This window comes from Camelus bactrianus, chromosome 30 (genome assembly GCF_048773025.1).
Source record: "Camelus bactrianus isolate YW-2024 breed Bactrian camel chromosome 30, ASM4877302v1, whole genome shotgun sequence".
In the NCBI taxonomy this organism is placed as follows: domain Eukaryota; kingdom Metazoa; phylum Chordata; class Mammalia; order Artiodactyla; family Camelidae; genus Camelus; species Camelus bactrianus.
The window spans coordinates 24,400,324-24,423,997 of NC_133568.1; the positions used below are offsets into that span (position 1 = coordinate 24,400,324).

At 38.9% G+C, this 23,674-nt stretch overlaps 1 protein-coding gene across 1 annotated transcript in view; it reads left to right on the plus strand.

The window, feature by feature from the left end:
• DOK6 (docking protein 6) overlaps window positions 1-23,674 on the plus strand; it is a 277,534-nt gene that overhangs the window by 151,746 nt on the left and 102,114 nt on the right. The window contains exons 4-5 of the mRNA XM_074355477.1: window positions 2,721-2,840; window positions 14,441-14,630. Of these exons, the coding sequence (XP_074211578.1) occupies window positions 2,721-2,840; window positions 14,441-14,630 (310 nt within the window). The remainder of the gene's footprint in view (window positions 1-2,720; window positions 2,841-14,440; window positions 14,631-23,674) is intronic.

Here is a 23,674-nt window from a genome sequence, read left to right on the forward strand (position 1 = left end):
TCCGGGTCCCAGGTCCCAGACTCGCCTGCCCACCCCAGCTGACCCGCAGACGGCTGGGGACGTGACCTGCGTTTCTCATATCACCTCCCTCACAGTGGCCTATAGTGAGTTCACAGATGACCTTTGTTAATGAAGTGACACACGATGCTGTGCACCAGAAATTGTCACAACGTCATAAACTGGCTACACTTCAATAAAAAAATTTTTAAAAAATGAACACTTGATGATTCTGATCTGAATTGTAGGGACGTCTCTCTCTCTTTCTCTTTCTCTTTCTGAAATAGTTTACAGTGCAGTCTTAAGTGTGATTTTATCTGCTCTATTTTTACCACTCTTGCTGTTTCTATTCTTATATACTACAGCATTGCAATTCTCAAGATGGACTGTGAAAGATACCTTTACCTGCTGGTGGAAACCCACAAGCACCTCTCATTACGCTGGTGGGACACCTCCCTGGCTCTGGTCCTTACAGGAATGCCAAGTTGAGTTCACTTGAAATAGTTGCTCCAGCTCCATGAAAGCCCTTTAGTGTATGGTCGTTTTCTTTGTCTCAATCAAAAAAGAGGTAACAGAAGAGTTAACAGAAGGACAAAAGAGGTAACAGAAGGCATGGTTGACAAATTTCTTTAACCTCTGGCCATGCAGTGACTTAGTACTTAGCAGGAACATTGGCACAAAGGTGCCTCGTCATATTGAACACTCTTAATTTTACTCCCAACAGCATGTTAGACATTCTGCTCTCCATCTGAGGGATGCTGGAAATGCTATCAGGAAGAGTCTTGCAGATGAGATGTTAATTGCATGTCATCTCACTGATGATTTAAAGTTGTGGAGTTCTGAGAAATATTCAAAACATTAAAGTGCAAACAGGAAAAAACTATGGTTGTATTATCTCCCTTAGCAGAAACGCCAAGGATTTCTAGAAAGACAGCATGGAAATTGGCTTAAGATTTTGATTTGTTGTTAGCAAAACTTTCAAAATGTTCATAAATTTTAGAAGTCAAAACTCATATATCTAATGAAAATTATTTTCCATATATGCCATTGTAGCTCCTGTAAATTTTTCTGTGAAGGCTGGCATTCGCTCACTAGAAGAAAAAATATTTTTTAAAGAAAGCTGTGAGTTTCAACGATGCCCTTTTATTATATTAGTGACCTCGGGATTGGAAAGGATCATTTTCTAGGTTCCTGAGGAAAGGCCCACCAGCCAGACCCAGCCTCTGACTGCATTGGGCAAGGAGCCAGGCTTACCTGAGAATCTGCTTTCTCCTGAGCTCAGGAAAGTGCTGTGTCTCACGCTACAGACGATGGTCCCTGAAGGGTGCAAACCATACCTCTTGTAAAGAAAACTCACCTCTGTGACTGGAACACGGGAACTCATGTTTTCATTAGAGTGGCACCTGTGGGCGACTGCACCCTCTTTCTCTTTGTTTTCTAAGAATATTTTATGGTCTTGATAAAACTAAAAATAAAGTGACAAATTTGGCTTGGCATCTCATTGATCAGACTCATTTTTGATGCTAAGGCGGTGTGACTGAGCACAGGAAGAAAGCACTGCCCAGACTGATGGTGTTGACTGTTGGGCAGAGCAGTTGGTACCCAGATCCCTGGAGTCAAGAAAACTTGTTACAGATAACTTATTACAGCGAGTTTAAAATGCCAAGGCAAAGGCTGGGATCTTGTCCATAGAGAGGAACCAGAGATTTAAAGGAAATCTGCGTTAAACTGTTCTAGTACAGATTGATGCTGCATGAAAAAGATAGAAAGTTCTCTAGGCAGATTTCAATGGGAAGTTTTTATCCAATTACCGTGCAGCAATTTGTTTGAGTCCTTTGCTCCAAATTTTTAACCTCCTATTTTCTGGATCTCCGTATATAAAAATAGAAGACTTGGGTTCCAATTCTGTCTTGGCGCTGACCCATGATAAGTTCTGAGACACAGGTCTGACACCACCCATCTCCCCCACACGGGGCTTATGTTGGGATCAAGTTCAGCCATGTCTGTGAAAGCATTAAATACTACAAGATGCTGTGTAGGTATAAGGTAGTCTAATGTTTCAAGCAAAGAAAAAATGTGAATATAAGGAAGTTGGGAAGTAATGGGAGTAAAAAGAGTCATCAGTATCTTAGATAACTGGAGTTTTCTAAAGGGAAAAGTTATCTCTCATATCCTATCCCCAAAGTTTTTAAAGTAAGGACAGCCCACTTGTGACGTTTGCAAAAGAAAAGCTGTAACATTTTTGTGCTGATGTGTGATCCACTGCAGTGTAGGGTGGCTTGGGAATCTGACTTTGAGCCCGCACAGATCTGAGTCACATTCAGGAAGACATCCACTTGTTTAACCTGGCTTGACATGTTTCAACTATTCGTTTATATATTTTTATTTTATATTTAATTTATTTTTCTAAGTAATTTCCCTCTCCAAATCAAATCCATCTAAAATACACTAGATAACAAACAAATCATCTCTATTATTTGTAAATAAGATAAAATACATTGAAATAGGTTAAAATCACTTTAAAATACGTTATAATGTCAAGCTGTGGAAAACAGCTATGGAGGGTTTTTTATTTTTTAATTATTTTTTTCACTTCTTGATTATGGCTTTTTGGTTTTCTGAAGGTAGACTTGTAACGTTTACCACTTCCCTGGGACACTGGTTCCTCCTCCGTCACTCCTGTGCAGCCATGCCTGACCGTGATGACATGTGCTCTTTTTCAGAGCTGGAGGCCGAGGAGTGGTGCAAGCATCTCTGCATGGAGTGTCTGGGGACCCGGCTGAACGACATCAGCCTCGGGGAGCCTGACCTCCTGGCGGCAGGAGTGCAGCGGGAACAGAATGGTAAGTGTGTGCCCCCTCCCACCCTTCTAAAGTGCGCTCGGCGTTGTGGGACTTTGAAGCTGGAAAGGGCCTCAGAGATGCTTCAGACGAGTCCTCTTTAGAGGAAAGTACACCGACCAGCCTGAGCTCTTAATGGACTTCCTCAAGACTGCATGGCAACTAGAAAAAATTCTAAGGTACAACCCTGGTCTCCTGCCCCCTTGCTCTGTGACATTGCTGCTTATCTCAATGAATAACCAGGAAGTTAACTCATTATATATAAGGTTGTGAGTGGACAACATTCCTGCATTTTCTTCTCTGAGGGTTGTTGCGGATTTAGAATCTAAATTAAGATGTTTGGCTTGTCATGTTATTTTTCAGTAGGTTTTAGGGACTGTGGCTAATACTATGTCTGTGTCGGGCTGCCGTAATGAATACCATACACTGGAGAGCTTGGCCAACAGGAATTAACTTCTGGAGGCTGTGTTCCCGCTGTGTCCCCATGTGGCTGAGGGAGAGAAAGAACAGGCTCTTTTCTGTCTTTTCTTAGAAGGAAGGGCACTAATCTGTTACGAGGGCCCCACCCTTGTGACCTCATCAAAACTTTACTCCCAAAGACGGCATCTCTAACTCCTACGCCTTGGGGCTTAGGGCTTTAACCTGTGAATTTTAGGGGGCACATTTCAGTCCATAGATTATGACATGTGGGGAAGTACAAAGGCTGAAATCTCGGGGTGTGACGAAATTGAGGTTTATGTGACACATGGTTTACTCCCTGCACTGTTCTCTAATCTAACATTTCTGATGTCTCTTAAGAATTTATGCTTAATTTATTCTTGACTAACACCTCTCAATAATGAAATCAGAGTAATGTCATGAACTTTTTTTTTCCTCCCCATTTTTAAAAGTAATTATCATCACCACCAGAAGATCTGGTAGTATGGGAAGAGAAACTTTCCCATGGTGTTAATTTTTGATGGCTGGTGTTTTTTGAGAAGGTTGAGGTATATTGGTGAGGCTTGACACTAACTATTAAAAAGAAAGTTGTGCAGTTACCTGTGATTTACATTCTGGACCCACAGGTAAAAGTGCATCTGGATAGCGTTTAGTGATTATGATCTTGTTGTGACTAGTAAAGTCCTAACAGCCATCACTGTCTCATAGCCCATTAGAAAGCATTGTTGTTGTTTTTTTTTTGCTAGACTGAAAAAAATAAATTTTCTCCACTAACTGGCCGTGAACATACACAGGCACAAAACATCGCCTATGCGGGTGGTTTCAGAAAGTCACAGAGGCGTGTCTGTAGCTCCTTTTCTAGCTTCCTTTTGCTGTTCCCGTCTCTCCCACACTCAATTGGATTTCATCTCTCCGATTTATTTTCTGAGAGCTGTGCTAAGTACAGAACATCCGTAATCGTGCTGCTTAAAATATGCTGCTCATTCTCAGTTTAAGAAAAGAAGGGGGAAAAAAAACTCTTACTGATAAACATTCGTCAAGTGCTCCATACAGAAAATATGAAGGAAGTGAATAAATGAGGCCTGTGGGTGGAAGCGTCCTCGCGTGTGGCTTGTCTGGTGTGAACTGTATACCCGTGCTTTAGAGGTCTGGGCTTGTGTGTGGTTTCCATCCAAGTGCATAGTGTATTCCTTTGGTTTATTGTAATTTTTATTTCTAATTTGGTAATAATGTCAAAGTAATTTGCCTACAATATAAAAGGAAAATTTTAATATAAAATTTTTAGGAGAGGATGAACAGGGAATTAAGTGCTAGTGCTACATAAAAAGCGCAAACGGATACAGCCTAATGATGAGTAGACCCTTCAGGCACAGTCTGAATCCAGGCCGCTCCCCTGAATGAGGACAGGTTCCTGAGTCTCTTCTAATTTCAGTTTCCTAGTGTGTGAAAATGAGCTAATGCCGACTTTTGGAGCTGTCACGATGGTTACATGAGGTAATACAAAGTGAAGACTCACTCTCCTGCTTTGCTCAACTTAAAAAAAAAGAGACAAACACCTAAGTCTGTTTGTTTAAGCACAAGTGAAAACAAAGAAATCAGTAAGAATTCCTGTATATACTTCAGAGAAGACCCGAACTTATAATGCCATCCAGTGCCATAAATGCTTTTCTTAGGTTTAGTTAATAATCCTAACAGCATACAAAGCAATTTTTTATGGGGTAGGGGGCATTCAGAATTGCTACTTCTCCTCTAGTGTTTTTTCTGACTCTTCAAACAGCTTGGTCTTATTTACTCTGAAACTAGCTAAGAATAAACGTTTGTGCAAATAATTTTTAAAGATGTAATGTGTATGCTAAGATAAAAGTGGTTATTCATTAAATTAAATTCTTCGCTGTAATCATCTTTATCTAGTGCCATTAGCCGCTTTCCTGTTGATTCAGAATCCCTCATGGTACACGGGAAAGTAAGTGAACGCCAGTACGTATGCGCACTCACACATAAAGTTATTCTTAGACTTCCAGTAACACTGCCACAAGGAAGTGCATATTAAGTAGATATTTAGAACTTTAAATTCTTATAGCTTCCAGAACCTTCACGTATTTCAGAAGTATTTAATATAGCCTGCATTGACCTTAGAAAATATTAATGTACGGTGTTACAATCATAGTTACAAAAGAGTCACAGTACGTAATAGCAATTCTGGAAGACAAATGTTACATATTAATCATTGATAGCAAAGTAAACATCGTAACGAAGAAGCAACTTACCTGTACAAAATTCCTGCTGTTGGTAGTAGACTCAAGGACATGTCTGCTTTGCTGTAGATTCAAGAGATAACTATCTGGCACAAAATGGAAAAGTAACCTCAGACTTGGCCATCTGGTCAGTGCAGAGTCAGATGTGAGGGTTTGTTTTTTTCCTGGACCTAGAGTTCCTGCTTATGAATGGGCTGGAATTGGCATGACTCTTATTTTTAGCCTAAGAATGTATGTATAACCTTTCTCCAGAACCAAAGCAGCATTCCAGTGTTGTTTCTAAATTATTTACTTGGGTTTCCATAGTAACCGTGCTCCCTGCATTCCACACAGACACCCTTGTGTGTCACTCACCCATGCATTATTCACCCATCAAACATTTTGAGGCTACACTGTGCAAGAACTAAGAGGGGTATCTGTAGAATTATACAAAATATGGCCATTAATTTTAAGAAGTGAGGGAGACGAAATTATAAACAAGATGTACCAAGCGTTGTTTTTTTTAAATGATGCTGTGTTCCTGGTGACACAAAACTCATTAGCACAGACCTGGAAGTGTATCTCAATCATTCCTGCGTGGGTGGTTGGCTGAGGTTCAGCAGGTTCAGGCTGGGCGATGCTGAGATTGGCTCCAGGCTGCAGAGGATGTCTGTATCTCTTCTATGTATACCTCACTTGACAGGTTAATTTTAAAATGCATTTGGAAGGCACAGGACCAACACCAGTTAAACCATCTTGAACAGGAAGAACCAAGTTGGAATGGGCACTCTTTCTAATTTCTGCACTTATATAAGTGACAGCAGTTAAGACAGAGGATAGACATATAGGTCAATGGAACAGAACAGAAAGAAAATGATCCACATCTATGGGTCAGTAATTTTGACAGGGGCACCGAGGCCCTTTTTCATAAGCTTATTGGTCATTTCATTGAGAAAAGGACTATTCCTTTAGTAAATAGTCTTAGAGCGACTGGATTCCTATACAGGAAACAATGAAACTCAACCCCTACCTCACTCCATACTCAAGCATCAATTTAAGGTGGAAGCAACTTTAAGATAGGCCAAGATTCCTTATGTAAAACACTGAAAGGAAACTGTACAAAGAAATAATTTGAGCTTCACCAAAATTCAAACCCCTGTTCATCAAAAAAAAGCCATCAAAAATTTAAAAAGAAATACATAAAAATAAAAATGGAATGCCACATACTGGAAATGAATTAGTGATCTGCTGAAGCTGGATGCTACCAGCTCACAAGAACCTACTAGAACAGGCAGAAATAACCTACAGTGTTAGAAATCAGATCCACAGTTGCTTCAGGGGCCATGAGCAGCTGGAAAATGGCATAAGGGAACTTTCTGGATGACAGAAAGGTTGCGTTTTGATGTTCATTTGCCAAAACTGAAAGAACATTATAAGTAGTAAGATGTAAACATTTCATTATGCTTCAGTATACCAGTTAATGTAAAAAATAAAATGCTAAAATTGCTATGAGAAGGGTAAGATAATATTTAACCTTCTTTCAATAATAAAGGACCTATTAGAAAAATTAGACTATTTTCTACTTTCTGGACCATAAATACCATAAACAAAATTAATGAAAATCTGAGATGGACTATTTGTCATAAATATGGAAGGAAAAATTTCTAGTATATAGAATTCTTAAAATCAACAGAGAAACAGTAAACCTGGTTTAAAAATCTGGCAAAGGGCATTATGTAAAATTAATATATAAAATATATATTTTAATTGGAATATATATTGGTAAGGAATTTCTGGAAAGCAATTTGGCAATGTGTGATTCTTAAAAGAGTTTATGACATTTAATCTAATAATTCAGATTGTAGTACTCAATGTAAGTTAATAATCAAGAATATTAAAATGATCCAAAATGTTTATATAGAATAAAGTAAACCCTATGATTCAATATAAAATGGATGAATTATTTAGCAAATTGAGCTGAAACTTGGTTATTTTATTGCAGCCTTATTTATATCATACAAAAGTTGGCTTAACTTCAATACTCATCAAATAGATAATTATTAAACAAAGTATGGCTTAGCTATACGGTAGAATATTATGCATTCAGTAAAAACTATATCCCCAAGGAATATTTAATAGCATCTGAAAATTCTTATACTATAGTAAATGCAATATAAAGAGTTGAGTACTTTATATTTAGTGTATTAACAGGTGTGTGTGAAGATGTTGTATATTCAGATACACATTTACTTTAACAGAGATTATCTCCAAACAGGTATAAAAGTAGTTGATTTATTTATTTTTAAAAATGATTTTCTATATTTGCTACAGTGAACATGACTTACTTGAAAATGCAGGTAAAATGCTGTCAACAGTAAGTTTGAAAAAAAAAAAAAGGAAAGACAGAAATTGCTGGGGGATTAAAAAGTATTGCTGGGATGTTCTTTTAAGTGCTGCCCTTTGATACAAGCATTGCAAGGACTCCAATTCACGGTGGCCATTGAGCAGATCCGGTATCTGGCAACTGAATTTATTGCTATTGCCACGTTATAATAAAATAAATTGCGACAAATGTCAGTACTGTGGTGGAAGTGGAGTCTCAATTTCTGAAGAGTTCCACAAATTTTGACAAGCATAAATCATACTTTGTTCCATTGCTGGTTTGATTGTATCGTACAGATCTCAGTATGTGTCTAAATGTGAGAATGTCTGCTTTCTCAGTGTGGCTCCACTTCTAAAGCTGCTGAAACTGAAGGCTGACCACAGCAATATCCCCACTGTATAGAAATTTGGAGATAAGAATATAAAATTCAGAATGATCTTGAAGGATCCCATTGTTTTCTGGGTAATACCTGGTTCTGTTTAATTTTTTGGCACTTCATATGACTGTTAAAAACAAAGCAGTTTGTATCAAACAGTGGAGTGAAGCTAGATTTGAAATTGAGATGAATGCACTCCCAAGCATAGTTTCAGTTTCTCAGACACCAGATTCTTGGGGACTTACTCGTCAGTGGTTAATATTAGACCAGTCACTCTGGTCCCTTGACTAACAACATTTAGTAGACCATTTATGAATTTAGTGTTAATATTAAAATTTCATGTTTGGAATTGGTATTTAACAATTGTTAAATATAGAACATAGAATGGGGCTCTCTTGCTGTCTCAGAAATGTACTGCAGCCTCAGCGTGGCTGATTATGGGTGAAAAGCACCATGAAATTCTAAAGAGCAAGCTGGAAGATTAATTGAGGAGGATTCTTTCATAGGAGAAGGGCAGAAAGAAGGGAGCCCATCCCCTCCAAGCGTGATGAAGGGGGAAAGGCAAGAGAACTACTCGTAGAAAATGGATTGTTGGCCATCTGGGGAGACTGACCTCTCTGCTCGCCCATCCTGGGGGAGTGGTAGAATCTAGTCTTGCCAGGCTGGCACCAGAGCAGTGTGCAAGAGAGTTTAGGGGACAGCTTGAGTTTAGAGGGGCAATGATTTCTGTTTTCACCGTGATAAATCTGTGGTCAGGATTTAGGACGTGGCCTGTTCATGCTAGCTACATAAGGAGATCAGGGTCACCAAGGGGACAAGGTCCATTTCCACATTTGATGGGTTGACTGCCTTTGGGTCTTTTAGTGAACTAGCTGCAGTAATAAATTTAAACAGTGTCGTCCATGTATATATATATATATATCAGTTCTCTGATCACGGGACATTTTGAGAGAAAAAAATGAGTTATCTTGCTATAAAATAGTTTCAGTTAAATCTTTAAAATTATTTTATACAACTTGCTGGTCATAGAGTGAGTTTTGCTTTATGGAAGCACTGGATGATAGAAACAAGTGAAATTCAAAGTAATAAATTGTTCAATTATTTACAGCAATTAATCATTACATAACCATGTATGTATATAATTATTAATTTTCTTAAAGTTATTTAATTCAATAATACGTAGACGTTGTAATTAATGAACTCTAACACATTTTAATCCTGTACTCTATGAAAGACCCTAGAATTCAAATTCAGAAAATTGGGGATGTCACCAAAGAGCTAAAGAATTCCTTTCTTACTGTGGGGCTGCTCCTTTTGAGCCATTCCTGAATTTTAAGAAGAGAAGGTAGAAGGTTTAGGAGTTCACACCTACCCACTCATCTGAAGTTATTATAAAATTTAATCTCCCCCCATAGCAAACCTGATGGGTTTTGATATTTATGGATCTCTTGCTTTGCAAATATTTAAGTGTAAATACTTGTTCCGTGTTCCATCCTTTCTTTTGACTCATCCTTCAAACCCACAACTTCTGAGGTGGCGGGAGAAGTGGGATGGATGGAGAGGACAAGAGTGTCCAGCAATCAGCTAACAGCTAAGACCCGCCAGGACTTTCTTTGAGAAAAGAACGGATTGGCATCCAATAAACATTTCCTACATTTCTTCTGACTCAGCAGCTAATATCCTAAAGCTGTGTTTCACGTTCATGTGGTCCCAAGGCACTGAGTGTTTCCCATGTGGTAGATGCACAAAATTATTTAATACAGAAATCCCAGAAACCTGTTTTTTAACTATTCCAATTTATTATAAAGGAAACTTGATCTATCTGTTTTTCAGCATAGTTCTCCTTTAAAACCAGTTTTCCATCTGGACTCTGACAAGAGGGAAATTACCAAGAGGCTGGTTGAAGAGCTCGCCAGCCTTGTTTGCAGTTGATTTCTACTCACTGGATGGTGTTTTTCTTCATGTCAGGGACCTCGCCTGTCAGCCTCTGCCTCCTGCTGCAGCTACAAGCTCCACCTGCCGGGCTCAGGTTAACACTGTAGTGGGTTAGTTCCTGCCCTAAACCAGATCTGTTTAAATCTTACCAGCTGAGAAAGGAAGGTTTCGGTCCTTCTCAGGGCTGATGACCCATTCGGCCTCCCACGCATCACCTGCCGTCTCACTGTCTCTTTCCCAGGACCGTTTCTCCCGAGCGTAGCTACCCTTTCTCGTCAGACCTCGTTGCATTCCATTTGACCAAACCTTGTTTTGTAGCCCCCTCAAGACTGTTCCTGGGGTTGTGACCTTAGTCCCATGCCCCAGGCCCTCTGGGGACTGATCTATTCCTTTGGGCCTCTTAATCCAGCCCTAAAGCGAAAATGCCTTGGTAAACGTAACTGCAATGCGATGACAGTGAGCATCTTTGTTGGACAGCACAATTTGTTGAATCAATATTTCACATTGTTACTGTTCTTAGCCATTTAAAATAAAATTAGATTTTCTCATTTATCAGCCATTATACAAACCTAAATTTTACCAAAATACAATTTTGGGGGCAGTGCGTTTGGGATTTTTTTTTTTCACTCTAGAATTCTATAGTTTATATGTGTGAACACATTTTAATCTAATGTTTTTTTACATAACCTTTCAAAATGTGTTTCTTCACACATTCAGCAATCTTCACAAGACTGTATTAGTAGAAATTTTATTCATGTTTCAGGATATTATTATTATTTAGTTTCTTTTCTGATTCTTTTGAGTAATTGGAAATGAGCTTCTTCATAGTGTTTTTATTGTTAGTGTTAGTGATCTCAAAAGAAAATGCTGGATCTCTGTATCTTGATGAACTGCAAGCTCTGTCTCACATACGTCCTTTCTTCTGTGCCTCTCTGCCTTCTTCTGTTCTGTTGGCATAAGAATTCTGTCTTGCCAAATCAGTCATGAGTCGATTGAAATAGGATTAATTTATTTGAGCAAAGATTAGAAAATGATTCTGAATACAGTGTGCTGGTTCTACTGGAATATTGCATCACTTTTCAAAAACATTCCTCATGGTTTCTTTAATGCTAACTTCCTTGGCAATACATTTAAATGAGTTTCACAAATCAGCAGTTCTCAAAGTGGTCCCCAGAGCAGCAACATCGCCGTCTTCTGGGAACAAGTAGAAATGTAAATTATCTCGCCCCAGCCTAGACCTTCTGTGTCGGAAACAGTGAGAGTGAAGGAAACCCATCCATTAGTGTTTAACCAAGCCCTGCTGGTAGTTGTGATGGACACTAAGACCTGAAAACCAGTAGTCCAGGCGCTAAAACCCAAATGCAATTTTTAAATTAAAAAGTGACATGATTAGAAATTGGTTTAAAATACCTGCCTGATAGAATTATTTCACAGTATTTTAAAATGTCATTTTACTGGAGCCAGTTTTAATTACTTCATATTGAAATGATCTTTCCAATGGAAACTGTAGCAGATTTCAGTGAAACAATATGTTTTACATTACTAAGGGCATAAAATAATTTATTCATGATAAGTGCCGAAACCTTCCTTCCATCATAATGGATTTCAAAGAAGTACAATTTACTAGATAACTTGATGTGCTGCCCACATCTTTTTGTGCCTGATTTTCTGCTGGATTAAATTAGTCTACTTTTTAATTGAATTTTGAATCCTTGGAAATGAGCCATTAGTGGGGGCAGATGAATTTTGAATATTTAAAAATTGAAAATGAATTTTTTAGGGTAATTCCTTTCTTAAGATGAAAGAAATAGCATCAGCAAGAAGATGGGTGCATTCTGAACCATGACAAGAAGGGGTGACTTGAGTTGCCAGGTTGAAAAAAAAAAAAGTGTCTTGGAAAGTAGAGGGCAGACAACAGGGAAGGGACACCACAGGTACCCTCCACCTGCTTTGTGTCGCCCAGATCTGGCCCCGGAAGGACTCCTTAGGGGCAAGTTATCCCATCACTTTGCATTTGTTTGTAAATGTGCCTCAAAGACTTTGGTGTCTCGAGCCCTGTGTCACATGACATAATAAATTCACTTATTCATTGTTTTCCAGCTTTCTCCAGTGTCCACTGTGGTGATTGTACTCTTTCTGTGTTTATTGCCGTTCGGTTTAATCTGCTAACATTAGAGCATGCAGACATTTCAGTGAAAACGTTATAGTTCTTCTGGGTCCTCTGTAGATTATTTGCAGAGTTTAATGTTCCATCCATTTGAAGGACACTCAATGTCAGGGTTATTTATTTATTTTTTTATGCTCTGTTTTTCCAGTTACAGACAAAGGGTGAATATCGAGGTCAGTGCAGCCTTAAGCAACAGGAAGATTACTTAATGGTGTTTATTTTAAAAGAAGTGTTGTTATTTCTTGGCATTTGGCAGTCTTTCGTTGCTATCTTCAGACTCCAGAATTGATGGAAAGGAAAGAATTTATAGAGGACTGTTTCACTTCTCGCTTTTATGATGACAATATTTTCCCTGTGCACAACAGATGCCCCTGACATGTGATTAGTTACAAATGTAGAAGCTGAACTTCATCAAAAGGATCTTGACCGGAGAAAAGAAGATTGCTGATCAACTATATTCCTGAGTCACTCTGTTGGGTCCAGATTTCATGTGTACTTGCATGTGAGATCATGGCCTTTCGACTTACTTCTAATCCCACTGAAGAGGGCATTGTGCTGGGAATATGAGTGATGTCTTTAACTTGACTTGCACACAGGAGTTTTTAAGACTTACGGAATATGTGTGTGTGCATGCGGATATAGGCATACATAGGCTTTTATTGAAGATAGTTAATGAGACAATGTTCTTTCTTCATTTTTCAGCTATAGAATTGATCTCATTTTGTCTTCTTTAGGAAATAAATATGAAATCTATATACATATTACATTCATGGGTCAACAATCTAAGTAAAATATTGAATTATTTGATTATTTTGGATCCCAGAATATCTAGACACTTGAATAAACATCATGTCCATGTGGTTACTAATTTCAGGCTGTCATGCTTAAGTTACATTTAACCCACTTGGAATCTGAATGTTGCTTTTTTGGCATCAGCAAATCCTTGCTTTACAAAATACCTGCCACAGAAAAGATTCTGTTACACAGACAATTCCAGCTCAGTACCAGCAAAGATACAGTGTTTAAGATCGTGGCATCGTGATGGATGGTAGCACATTCTTAAACATCCCGGTCCTTTACCAGCTGCAGCTGCGTCATCTTGCCTCTCAAAGTAATTATTCAACAGCACTGCCTCCAAAGAACTATTCACAATTAAATTCAAATTCACGAAGATGTATCTGTCAGTAATTCTTAAACTTTTATTATCGTGACTCTTTTTTTTAATAATTCCTCAATTCTTGCAGGCCATATTCATCACAGTATATATTTATTCCACTCATATAGTTAACTAACATTTATTGATCATTTTCTATAACCCAAGAATATGGTCCTGGGAACTAGTAATATTGTATAGGTCGTATCAAGTTCTTTACTTCCTGGAACTTACCAACTAACCTTATTTTTCAAAATAAAGTGCCTCTAATGCATTTAAGTGCAGGATTTTGTGGTAGCTGTTGAGATACACAAAAAGTTACAAAGCAAAGTTTGGAATCATTGCCTAATAATCAGATTTTCAGCTATAAAATATGCAGGAATGGAAGCAGTTATGTGTTTTTATTTTGCTTACCAAAACTATGTCTGGAGTTCTACAGAAGGTAGTAACGAGTATCTTCAATTATCACATGCTGAATTTGACCATGAATACTCTGTGCTTGGGAAGTCAGTCTGAGTGTGCACTAAACACTTCATGCTCCACAGATAGAACTGAGTAAGTTGTTGTGTAAATTAAGTAAGACCTTCCTCGCAGGAATCGTTTGTACGACATCCACTTACTATTGTGTGAAGAGGCAGATGTTACGCCATTTGAGCAGAGACTCCAATTAGCTTTCTGCCCTTGTGTGTCCATTGTACACTTCAACCATTAACCCCCACCACAGAGAATGCATGCAACGCAACGTTGAAGGAGTGAATGAATTAGTGATTAAGAATAATTAACTCCTTTCCCCATACAGTGGGAAGAGATAGAGTTTCGCAGTGTCTGTCGGTGTCACCAGGGGACACGGTAGCACTTCTGCCATGAAGAGGCACACCTTTTCTCACTCCATTTCTCCATTCCTTGTTTCTTTGCAGAGAGATTCAATGTGTATCTTATGCCTACGCCAAATCTGGACATTTATGGTGAATGCACAATGCAGATCACTCATGAGAATATCTATCTGTGGGATATCCACAATGCCAAGGTCAAACTGGTGATGTGGCCTCTCAGCTCCCTGAGGAGATACGGGCGGGACTCAACGTGGTTCACGTTTGAGTCAGGAAGGTAAGCTCTGAGCGCGGAAGCCGAGTGCAGGGGGTGTGTGATACAGGACTCCTGGAGCAGGGGTTCTGTCCACGGGTGCCCAGGGTGACCGTTGTTTTCATAAAGGGTAGTAACCACCAAATATATAATTTCTTCCGATTCTTGTTGATAATCTAAATAAAACTGTGTTAATTCTATGGCAGGTTCATTACCCCATTCAAAATAATTTCAGTCTCTTTCACTGGCATCAAACTAGCTTTATAATTATTTTTATCATTGCAGTATATCTCGTGGAATTATTGCAATATTAGATTTTGGGTGCATCCTTCTATGTTTCTGATGCAGTAGGATTCCCATAAAATTCAGCATGTCCTTGCAGGCATTATTTTTGTTGGGTTTTTTCATAAGCAAACAATTCTGAAAGGAGTTTTATATAAAATTGCTTAAATAATACTTTTAAAATTTGAGACAAGCAATATTCATTTATCCAGATGTTTATGTTAAATACTGTGAGTTAAGTAAGTATATTAATTCAGAATGACTGAAAAAAATGTTGGCAAATCCATAATTAGTAGAATGTGTGACTCAGATTTTAAATGTAGGATGTCAGGACAAATACTTTGGTTTCTTGATCACAGTGAATGGTTGGAATCCATAAATGTCTAATCGTTGTTCATTGTTCATAGATACGGGTTTAGACGTGAGCTTCAACCAGCTGGATGAGTATCGTTACGCTGTGACCCCTTGGATGCATGTTGTCATGCATCCAAGACCAGACTTAGGTTTGGGGATCCCTTCCAGGAGACATTTAATGTGTCAGTCTTCACACTTGGGGACATGACTTACCACATTTCTGGAAATGAATCTGTGGCCTTATAGGGTGATTACAGTGAAGTCACTCTATCACTGGACGGACCAGTGATGATATAGTTACACAGCAGAACACTACTACCCGTGACACAACGGGGATGAATCTCAAAGACAGTATTGAAAGCAACAGGTGTAATTCCATTTGTAGAAAATGCTACCATGGGCAAAATTAATTTATAGTGACAGAAAGCAAGTGGATGGTTGCCGAGGGTTGGGGGTTGGGAGAGAATGGACTTCAGGAAACACAAAGGAGCGTTTGGGGGTGATGAAAATGTCCTGTGTCCTGACATTTGTCAGAAGCCGTGGACCTGTTTACTAAGCACTGGCATGTATTATTACATGCAGACTGTACCCCAGTGTGTGGGGAAGGAAAGCAGGGTGGCATCTACCATTCTTATGTTATACACTCTCCCACTGTTTGAGGTTTGCAGTAAGCGTTTGTTACTTCTACAACAAAACACTTCCTCTGGAAGGAATGGGCTCATGAAAGGGGAGAGAGAGCCCCAGTGTTCTCTGCTCAGGGGTCTCGAAGCTGTGGGAGACAGACCTTTTTTCCTAGGTGCCTACAATAAGATCAGAAATGTGTATTCATAACCTGAGCAGGCTTTGCACTTTTTGGATTTTTCCATGCAAGTCTCCATTTTTTCTTCATATTGAGGTTTTTTTTTTAATACTTTATGTTGTCTGATTAAAAAACTTAACAAAATTTTGAGGGAGAAGTTGGAAAGAAAAGCTTAAAGTCACTCATAATTCCTCCATGCTAAGAAAACTGCTTTTAACATTTTAGTTTGTTTCTTTCCAATGTATTTTAAAGTCAGTATATTTTCACTTAACATTATCTTGGGAAGTAATCTGAGTCCTTTCAAAATCAAGATTTTTGTGGCCGTATGGTATCTGAACATATGGCTGTGCTATCATTAATTTAACATTAGGGTGTTTGCAAAGTGAACTATTACAAATAAAGCCACGCTGGCCATCTGTGAGAAGATGTGCGAGTATCTGATTATTTTTTTTAGCAGAGCCTTTTTAAAGAAGAATGGCTGGGTCAGAAGCTGTGAGTATTTTCAAGGCTCTTCACAATATAGCAAATTGCTTTCTTTATAGGAAAGTAGTACCAGGCCCCTCACCCTCTGCTGGTGCAAAGGAAGTGCTCTTCCCGACCCCGTAACCACAAGCGTTAACACCATGATTTCAGATGTTTCTGTTTTGATAGAGGACTGGGCTGTCTCATGATTTTTTTTTTTTTACTTTTCTCCTTTGTTTCATGTGTGGAGGTTTGTCCTTGGGCATACTGTTCATTTGTATGTTTTTCCTTCTCTGAAATTAGCATGTCCTTTGCCCTTTAATAATTGGAATATTGACCATTATTCTGTGCATCTATTTTGTAAACTCCCAATGATCTCACTCTTGTTAAAAGTAGCCGAGGGCAGAAGGTTTTATCCATGCGTGACCCAGAGAAATGAAAGCAGGACACTGTGTTCCCCAGGTCAGGACTGGGAGAGGGGGCAGGGGAGGGCATGGGTGATGAGACAGTTTAAAGGACAGTTTAAAGGAAAATTGGCAGGTGAGGCTTAGCCTGTCGTCCGAGTAAACCTTGAGCTGAAAATCTACTACACATTGTGTGTTTTATTTTGTTGGCTCTTTGCACAAGGCACAGCGTTTGGAAGCAGTTTTTAGATATTTATTTATACTTCTGCATGGACTGGAAACCAATAAAATTGGATGTCAGAGTGGTCTTTTTTCCCACTGACAGGCTTGTACCAAAATGCATTTTAAATTCAGCTGTACCAATAAAATATGAGAACGAGCAGTAGAGATGGAGCTAGGTGTGCTTTCTGGAGGAACACACCTCATGCCTTCTCCCAGCTGTCGCCACACTCCATGGGTGTGAGCACAGGAGGAGAGGGAGGCCCGGGGGGCTGGCCGCGGGGACTGTCCTCAGAAGGGCTGGTGAATTCATGGTCCCCTGCCAGCTTACAGCAGTTGCCCTTCTACCACAGAGATTTTAAGTTTGCATTTTAAGAGTGAAAAACAACCTATTTGTCATGCAAGCTTAATTAATCAAAAAATCAAAAAAGATACTCAGACCTGCAGAGGAAGTCAAAGTATTCATGATAATGTGCAGTTTTATCCTGTGAAAGACAAAACCACTTTTCTTAACTGCCGATGTGGCTTTTTCACTTCATAGAACCTCATAAATATTGTAAGCAGAAGTCAGAATGAGTTCAAATACCTGCATAAGGAAATTCAAGTGAGCCCCAGATCCCTTTTTTTTAAATACAATTATTGTTCAAAACATAACCTCCTTATTCAGCACAATGCTTAATATAACATAATCGGTGTTTAAAATACATGTCTTACTAACTTAGACAGTATTGCCTCTACTGAGAAGCCCGGGGAAAGTCTGGTCACAGATTTTTAACAGTTGGAAATGTAAAACAATACAGTTCTGCAGGAAGATGGTTCACTGGAAGCAAACACCGTGTGTGCTGTAATCCAGCATTCCGTGGTGTCATAGGAGGCAAGGTCTGTCTCTAAGCGCTTCGTTATCAGTGATGCAGAGAGAAACCCTTCTCTAACGTATGACCAATCAGCTCAAATAAAAGGTAGGGCAGAGAGTTTTTAAATGTAATACCAAAGCATGATTACTCTCCCCGGCCCTCCAGAAAGATAAATTCTACTGTATCAAGCAATGAGAGGGAAATTTGGGGCATGGTGGACTATTTACCTTGATTGTGGGGGTGGATATGTAATTCTACACATTTGTCAAAGCCTAAAGAACTGTTTAGCACAAAGAGTGAATGCTACCATGTGGAAATTTTCAAATTAAAAAAAATTTTTTTTCAAAAGGAAGAGTTTCACATATATGACCAAATGATTTTTTGACAAGGCCACCAAGACCATTCAGTGGTGAAAAGGACAGTCTTTTCAACAAATAGTGCTGGGAAAACTGTGTGTCCACCTACAAAAGAATGACGTCGGCCCCTTACTTACCACCATCTATCACGGAAATTAACTCAAAATGAATCAAAGACCTAAATGTAGAACCTAAACCTGTAAAACTATTAGAAGAAAAAACATAGAACAGAATTTTACAACTTTAGATTTGGCAGTGATTTCTTAGATCTGATACCAAAGGCAACAGAAGAAAAAAATAGACAAATTGGACTTACTGAAAATTTCAAAAATTTGTGTACCAAAGGACAATATCAACAGAGTAAAGAGGCAGGCCACAAAATGAGAGAAAATATTTACACATCACATACCTGGTAAGGGATTAGTGTCTAGAATATAGAGCAAACTTACAGAAATGTATTCTAGCATTTTTCATGGAAGAATGTTGATTTCTTCAAAGCAAGGGTTTCTTTGTTTTGTTTTGTTTTGTTTTGTTTGCATTACTGATACTGCCTTGTACAGCGCTGGGCATGTGAAAATAGGTGTTTGCTGAATTTAACCATCTCTCATCTATATTTACAACTGACAGCTGTCAAAGCCCTTGCTTTAAAACACATTATTTCATCTTCTTCTCATATCAGCACTGAAGATGGACATAGCAAGAATCACTTTTATCAAGATTTCATGGGTGAGAAAATCCTCCCATTAGAGGCTTAACTCTCTGTTTGATCCTGATAGAAACTGATAGCAGGAGGAGCACCGCAGTGATAAATAAATAAATAGCCCTGAGACGCACGGCGGTGAGATTGTGGTTAGGCCGGGGGTGCGGGCAGTGCCGAGGAGGCTGGGGAAGCAGCCTTACGTGGTTGACAAGACATCCGGTGAAGCTCATGTGGTTGTTTACTAGGCCAGCTGGATGTGTCATGAGCTTCTCGATCGTAAGGACAAATGCAAATTAAAATTAAGAGGCTTAATTCTCGGTTAAAAATTGCGGGGGTTGAGGGTGAGATTGCTTTCCCCTTCTTCTGAGAACATTTCTTTAGAAAACATAAAATTGTAAGTACTTTCTTCTTTGAAATGTATATAAATCCTCATGCAAACAAAACAGGTCTTTTGTCAGCTTTAAGAACCAGGAATGTCTTTATCTTAAGGACTTGGGAACCACCTCTTTGAAAGTCAAACATCAAAGGAGAGATCACCCCAACTCCCGGTTCTGTGGGAGGGAAGGAGCCTGACTCCAGGTTACAAAACTACATCCTGTCGTAATAAAGATGCGGGGAGTTTGTTTTCCCTCTGAGTAAAGCCAGTTGGCTAACTTAGATGGTCACTGCAATTACCAGGTGAATCTAGGATGGACTCTGTGTGGCAAATGGTGCTGTCAAATCCTCTACTTTGAGATTAGTTATTGTTTATCTTGAGAACATGTACGTAGTGGGATATGCCTGCTTTTGACTATAAAAAGGAAGAGATGTCCTTCTATCTTTGCAATCTCCCAACAGATTTCCTGTGTTGTGCGTCGCATTCTGGTTTATGAGTAAAATTAGAGTGTTTCTTTCTCTTCTACTTTTGTGGAGAGGATTTCTAGATTGTATTTAGTTGTATTTCCCAACAACATCTAGGGTAAGAAATTAGAAAACAAAATATGTGTTGGCTAGCAAGATGCTACAAAGAAAGGATCTCAGAGACAATTTGAGAACTTGTAAGCAAAAATGAAAGGGATTTGAAAAATCCAAAACCCTGCAAAATTGGAAAAGATAAGTATGTTAAGTCACCGAAGAGTAGGAAATAAAATTAAGAAAGTCTTTAAGTGACAAAGCAAGTTAAAACAGCCTCAAGAAAAAGAGCAGATTAAGTGTGTAGTCTCCACATTTATTGCTAAAATCTCTCAACTGAATGAAATGTTCAAGGTAAAAAGCAGCTTAAGAGTATGGTGGTGCCTAGTATAATCTTTAATCAGATAAATATGACCCAAGGTAAAGAACTGATTGAGTGGTGGGCCTGTAGAACTTGACAGGGTCAAGGTAGCACCTTCAAATCAAAAGAGAGATTTGGGGAAGAGGCAATAAAATATAGCAAATCTGAGAAGTATGTCTTAAAAAAAAATCCAAAATGGTGGGTACAGAATGAGGTTCAAGGGTCGTGGTTAACTCTTAGGGTGAGCCGCATTTCAGAATGACCAGGGCCAGTCCTGCCTGCCACGTGTCTCCTATTCCTTCTTTGCTTAAAGGGGTTGTTTGCAGAGCTGGGCTTCCTGTCTGTCTTGAACCACTGCCCATTAGAAGCAGAAAAGTGCTTTTTAGATCATTCCTTCGGAACCAAGAGAAGTCATATCTGAAACTGATGGAGATAATGTTGCATATTACCTGCAGACTCTGGACTTTGAGCTAGAATCAAGGGCTGAATGGATCGCTTTTTGGTTCATCTCCTTTAGGGGAGGATTGAATTTAGAGGAAGAAGAGAGAAAAGGGGTCTTTGCTGACTGGAAGAAGTGATTGTGGCCAAGACAATCCTGCTTACCAAACAGTCCACCCGGTCCCCTGTTTTTACCTTTGCCCTTGCAGTCAGCTGGGGCCAAGTGAGACAGCACTCTGGACAAGGGGCTAGGATGCACTGCCTCTGTGCCAAAGTATATGGATGTCTTGTATTAGTCAACTTCTACTGTCATAACAAAATTCCATAGAATGGGTGACGTAAATTTGTTCCTCACAGTTCTGGAGGCTGAGAAGTCCAAGATCAGAGTGCTGGCTGGACAGTTCCTTGTGAGGGCTCACTTCCTGGCTTGCAGAGAGCCACCTTGTCACTGTGCCCTCTCATGGTGGAAAGGGAGGGAGGGGAAGCAAGTCTCCAGTGTCTCTTCTTACAAGGACACAATCCTGTTGGGTCAGAGCCCCATTCTTAGGCCTCATTTAACCTTAATTACCTCCCAAAAGGCCCTCTCTGCAAATGTAGTCACACTGGGGTTTGAGGCTTCAATCTGTGAATTTGGGTGCGGGGGTTGGGAGAGAGGATACAATTCAGTTCAGAGTGTGCCTGTTGAAGAATTTTCCAACCCTTTAACCTACTGTGCAACTGGAGTGGTCTGGTGTTGAGCTGTCTTAGCCACGAGATTGCAGTAGCCTGGGTTTCTGAATCTAGTTTGACTTGGTGATTGGCCCAGACCCAGATCAGACATAGCTTGAATGAGGAATAAACATTTGTTGTGTTAAGACATTGAGGTTTGAAGTTAACATTACTGTTATTTTTTAATCACACAGCATAAGTTAACCAATTTTCCTAACCTGTGACCTTTTTTTTGTGATTTCAGTACCTACTCACTAAATCCCTTTTATTACAATTCCTACTTCATATTATAATCATTGGTCACTCTGTCTCTCCAAGTACCCTAAGAGCTCACTAAGGACAAGGATTATGTTTTAGTCATCACTGTTTCTCTAAAACACCACAGTATTTGACAAACAATTGAAAGCATCTCAGAGAATAAATGGGGATTTTGATGTCACAAAAATATTTAAATTATCGTGTTCAGTTGAGTTTTAGTTACACAGTATAGGGAGTTAAGAAAGGCCTCCTCCTCGAAAATTTTGCATCAGAGATACATGTGGTATTAAAAAGTCGGATGTCTGTATAAACTCTTCCTTTAATTCCAAAGAAGTAATGCTAAGACAGAGCCTCTGAGGAACTTTGTGTCTTTACGTGCGTGTGTGTCTAATTTGGTAAACCTCTTGCTGCTGTAACACTGGGATGAATTTTTTCCCCTAGGATAAAGCATTAATTAAATGACTTAGGAAACTGTTCTTATCAAGAAATGGAGGCTCTGATCTTAATTTTTGGTCCATTAACTTTAAAGTTCAATACATTTTTATTGAACCCACACATAACTTCAGTGTGAATTGCTTTCCATTAATTTGTCTATAGAGATTCCAATGACAGTGTTGGCCCTCCTTTTAGGTTTTTTTAAATTCTCCTTCAGAAAGTTCTTAAACTTTAGTAGTAGTCATTAAATCAAGGAACGATCGCTGGAATCAAGAGGATAAAAATCAATAGAAAGAGATAGAGAGTTCTGGTTTGATCTCTTCAGATGGTGGCAGGTCTCCACCTCCACCAGTGAGACTTACATCTCACAGAGAGTACTCCAGATTGGCTTTATTAGAAGAACTCAGCCATTCATTTATTAATTATTGATTCATTCAAAAGATGCACTTTTCTGGAATTGGGATATATGTTGTTACTATTAGGACATTTTATTAAATGGCATCCTTCAGTGGTGGCCGCCAGGTGGCGGTAGTGATGCAGTTACCATTGCCTGCATGGGGACAGCCTTGGTCATAGACGCCAGTGTTTTCATCACTTCATTTGAAGCTGTGTGTGTAATGTTAGTGCCTCACTTCTTGAGTTTAATTATATTTCAGTTTCATTTCAACTTTTTAGTGTTTCACTTGAGAAACCATTTAGAACCAATTGAGGAAAAAAAACAAAAACTTAAATATGAACACCTTCTGGTAGATAAAGTATTCACCAGCCAGCATAAAACTTGTAGAATAGATATCAATGGTTTAGAAGAAAATTTTAAAGTCAAAAGCAGCATACTCTTTAATGAAGAAATGTGTACCATTAATACTCCTAATGGCAAAGAACTAATATTTTGTGAAAAAATAAAAACAAAGGACATTGATAATTCTGGATGGATTCAGAAGGGATGGACTGTCTGAAAAGTTTGAGAAATTTCTTAGCTAACTTACTTTGTTTTCTTTTTATGAATGGGTAAGACTAACATATAATAAATCATAACAAGTGAGCCTGCATCTTTCAATACATACAAACATTTGTAAGTGATTAAAAAACAACTTTGTATAATAGCATAATTATTGCATTTTCCCAGAATGATGCCTAAAATCAGGTGAGGCTTATAATCTTTGCTGTTTTGTGTTTGACAAAATATGGTAATTACTGAGTTCAGACTATATGCCAGGCAGTGTTTAGGGGCTTGGATAACTCAGAGAAGAAAGGTCTCTGCCTTCATGATGCATTGTTTTAGTTTGCGTTTCCCTGATGACACACGACCTGGAGCATCTTTCCATTTGCTTATTTGCCATCTGTGCATTTTCTTTGGTGAAGTGTCTGATTAGGTCTTTGGCCCGTTTTTTAACCTGGGTTGTTTGTTTTCTTATTGTTGGGTTTTAAGAGTTCTTTTTGTATTTCGGGTAACTGTCCTTGATCAGGTGTGTCTTTTGCAAATAGGCCCACTCAGTCTGTGGCTTGTCTTCTCATTCTCTTGACATTGTCTTTTGCAGTTTTAAAAG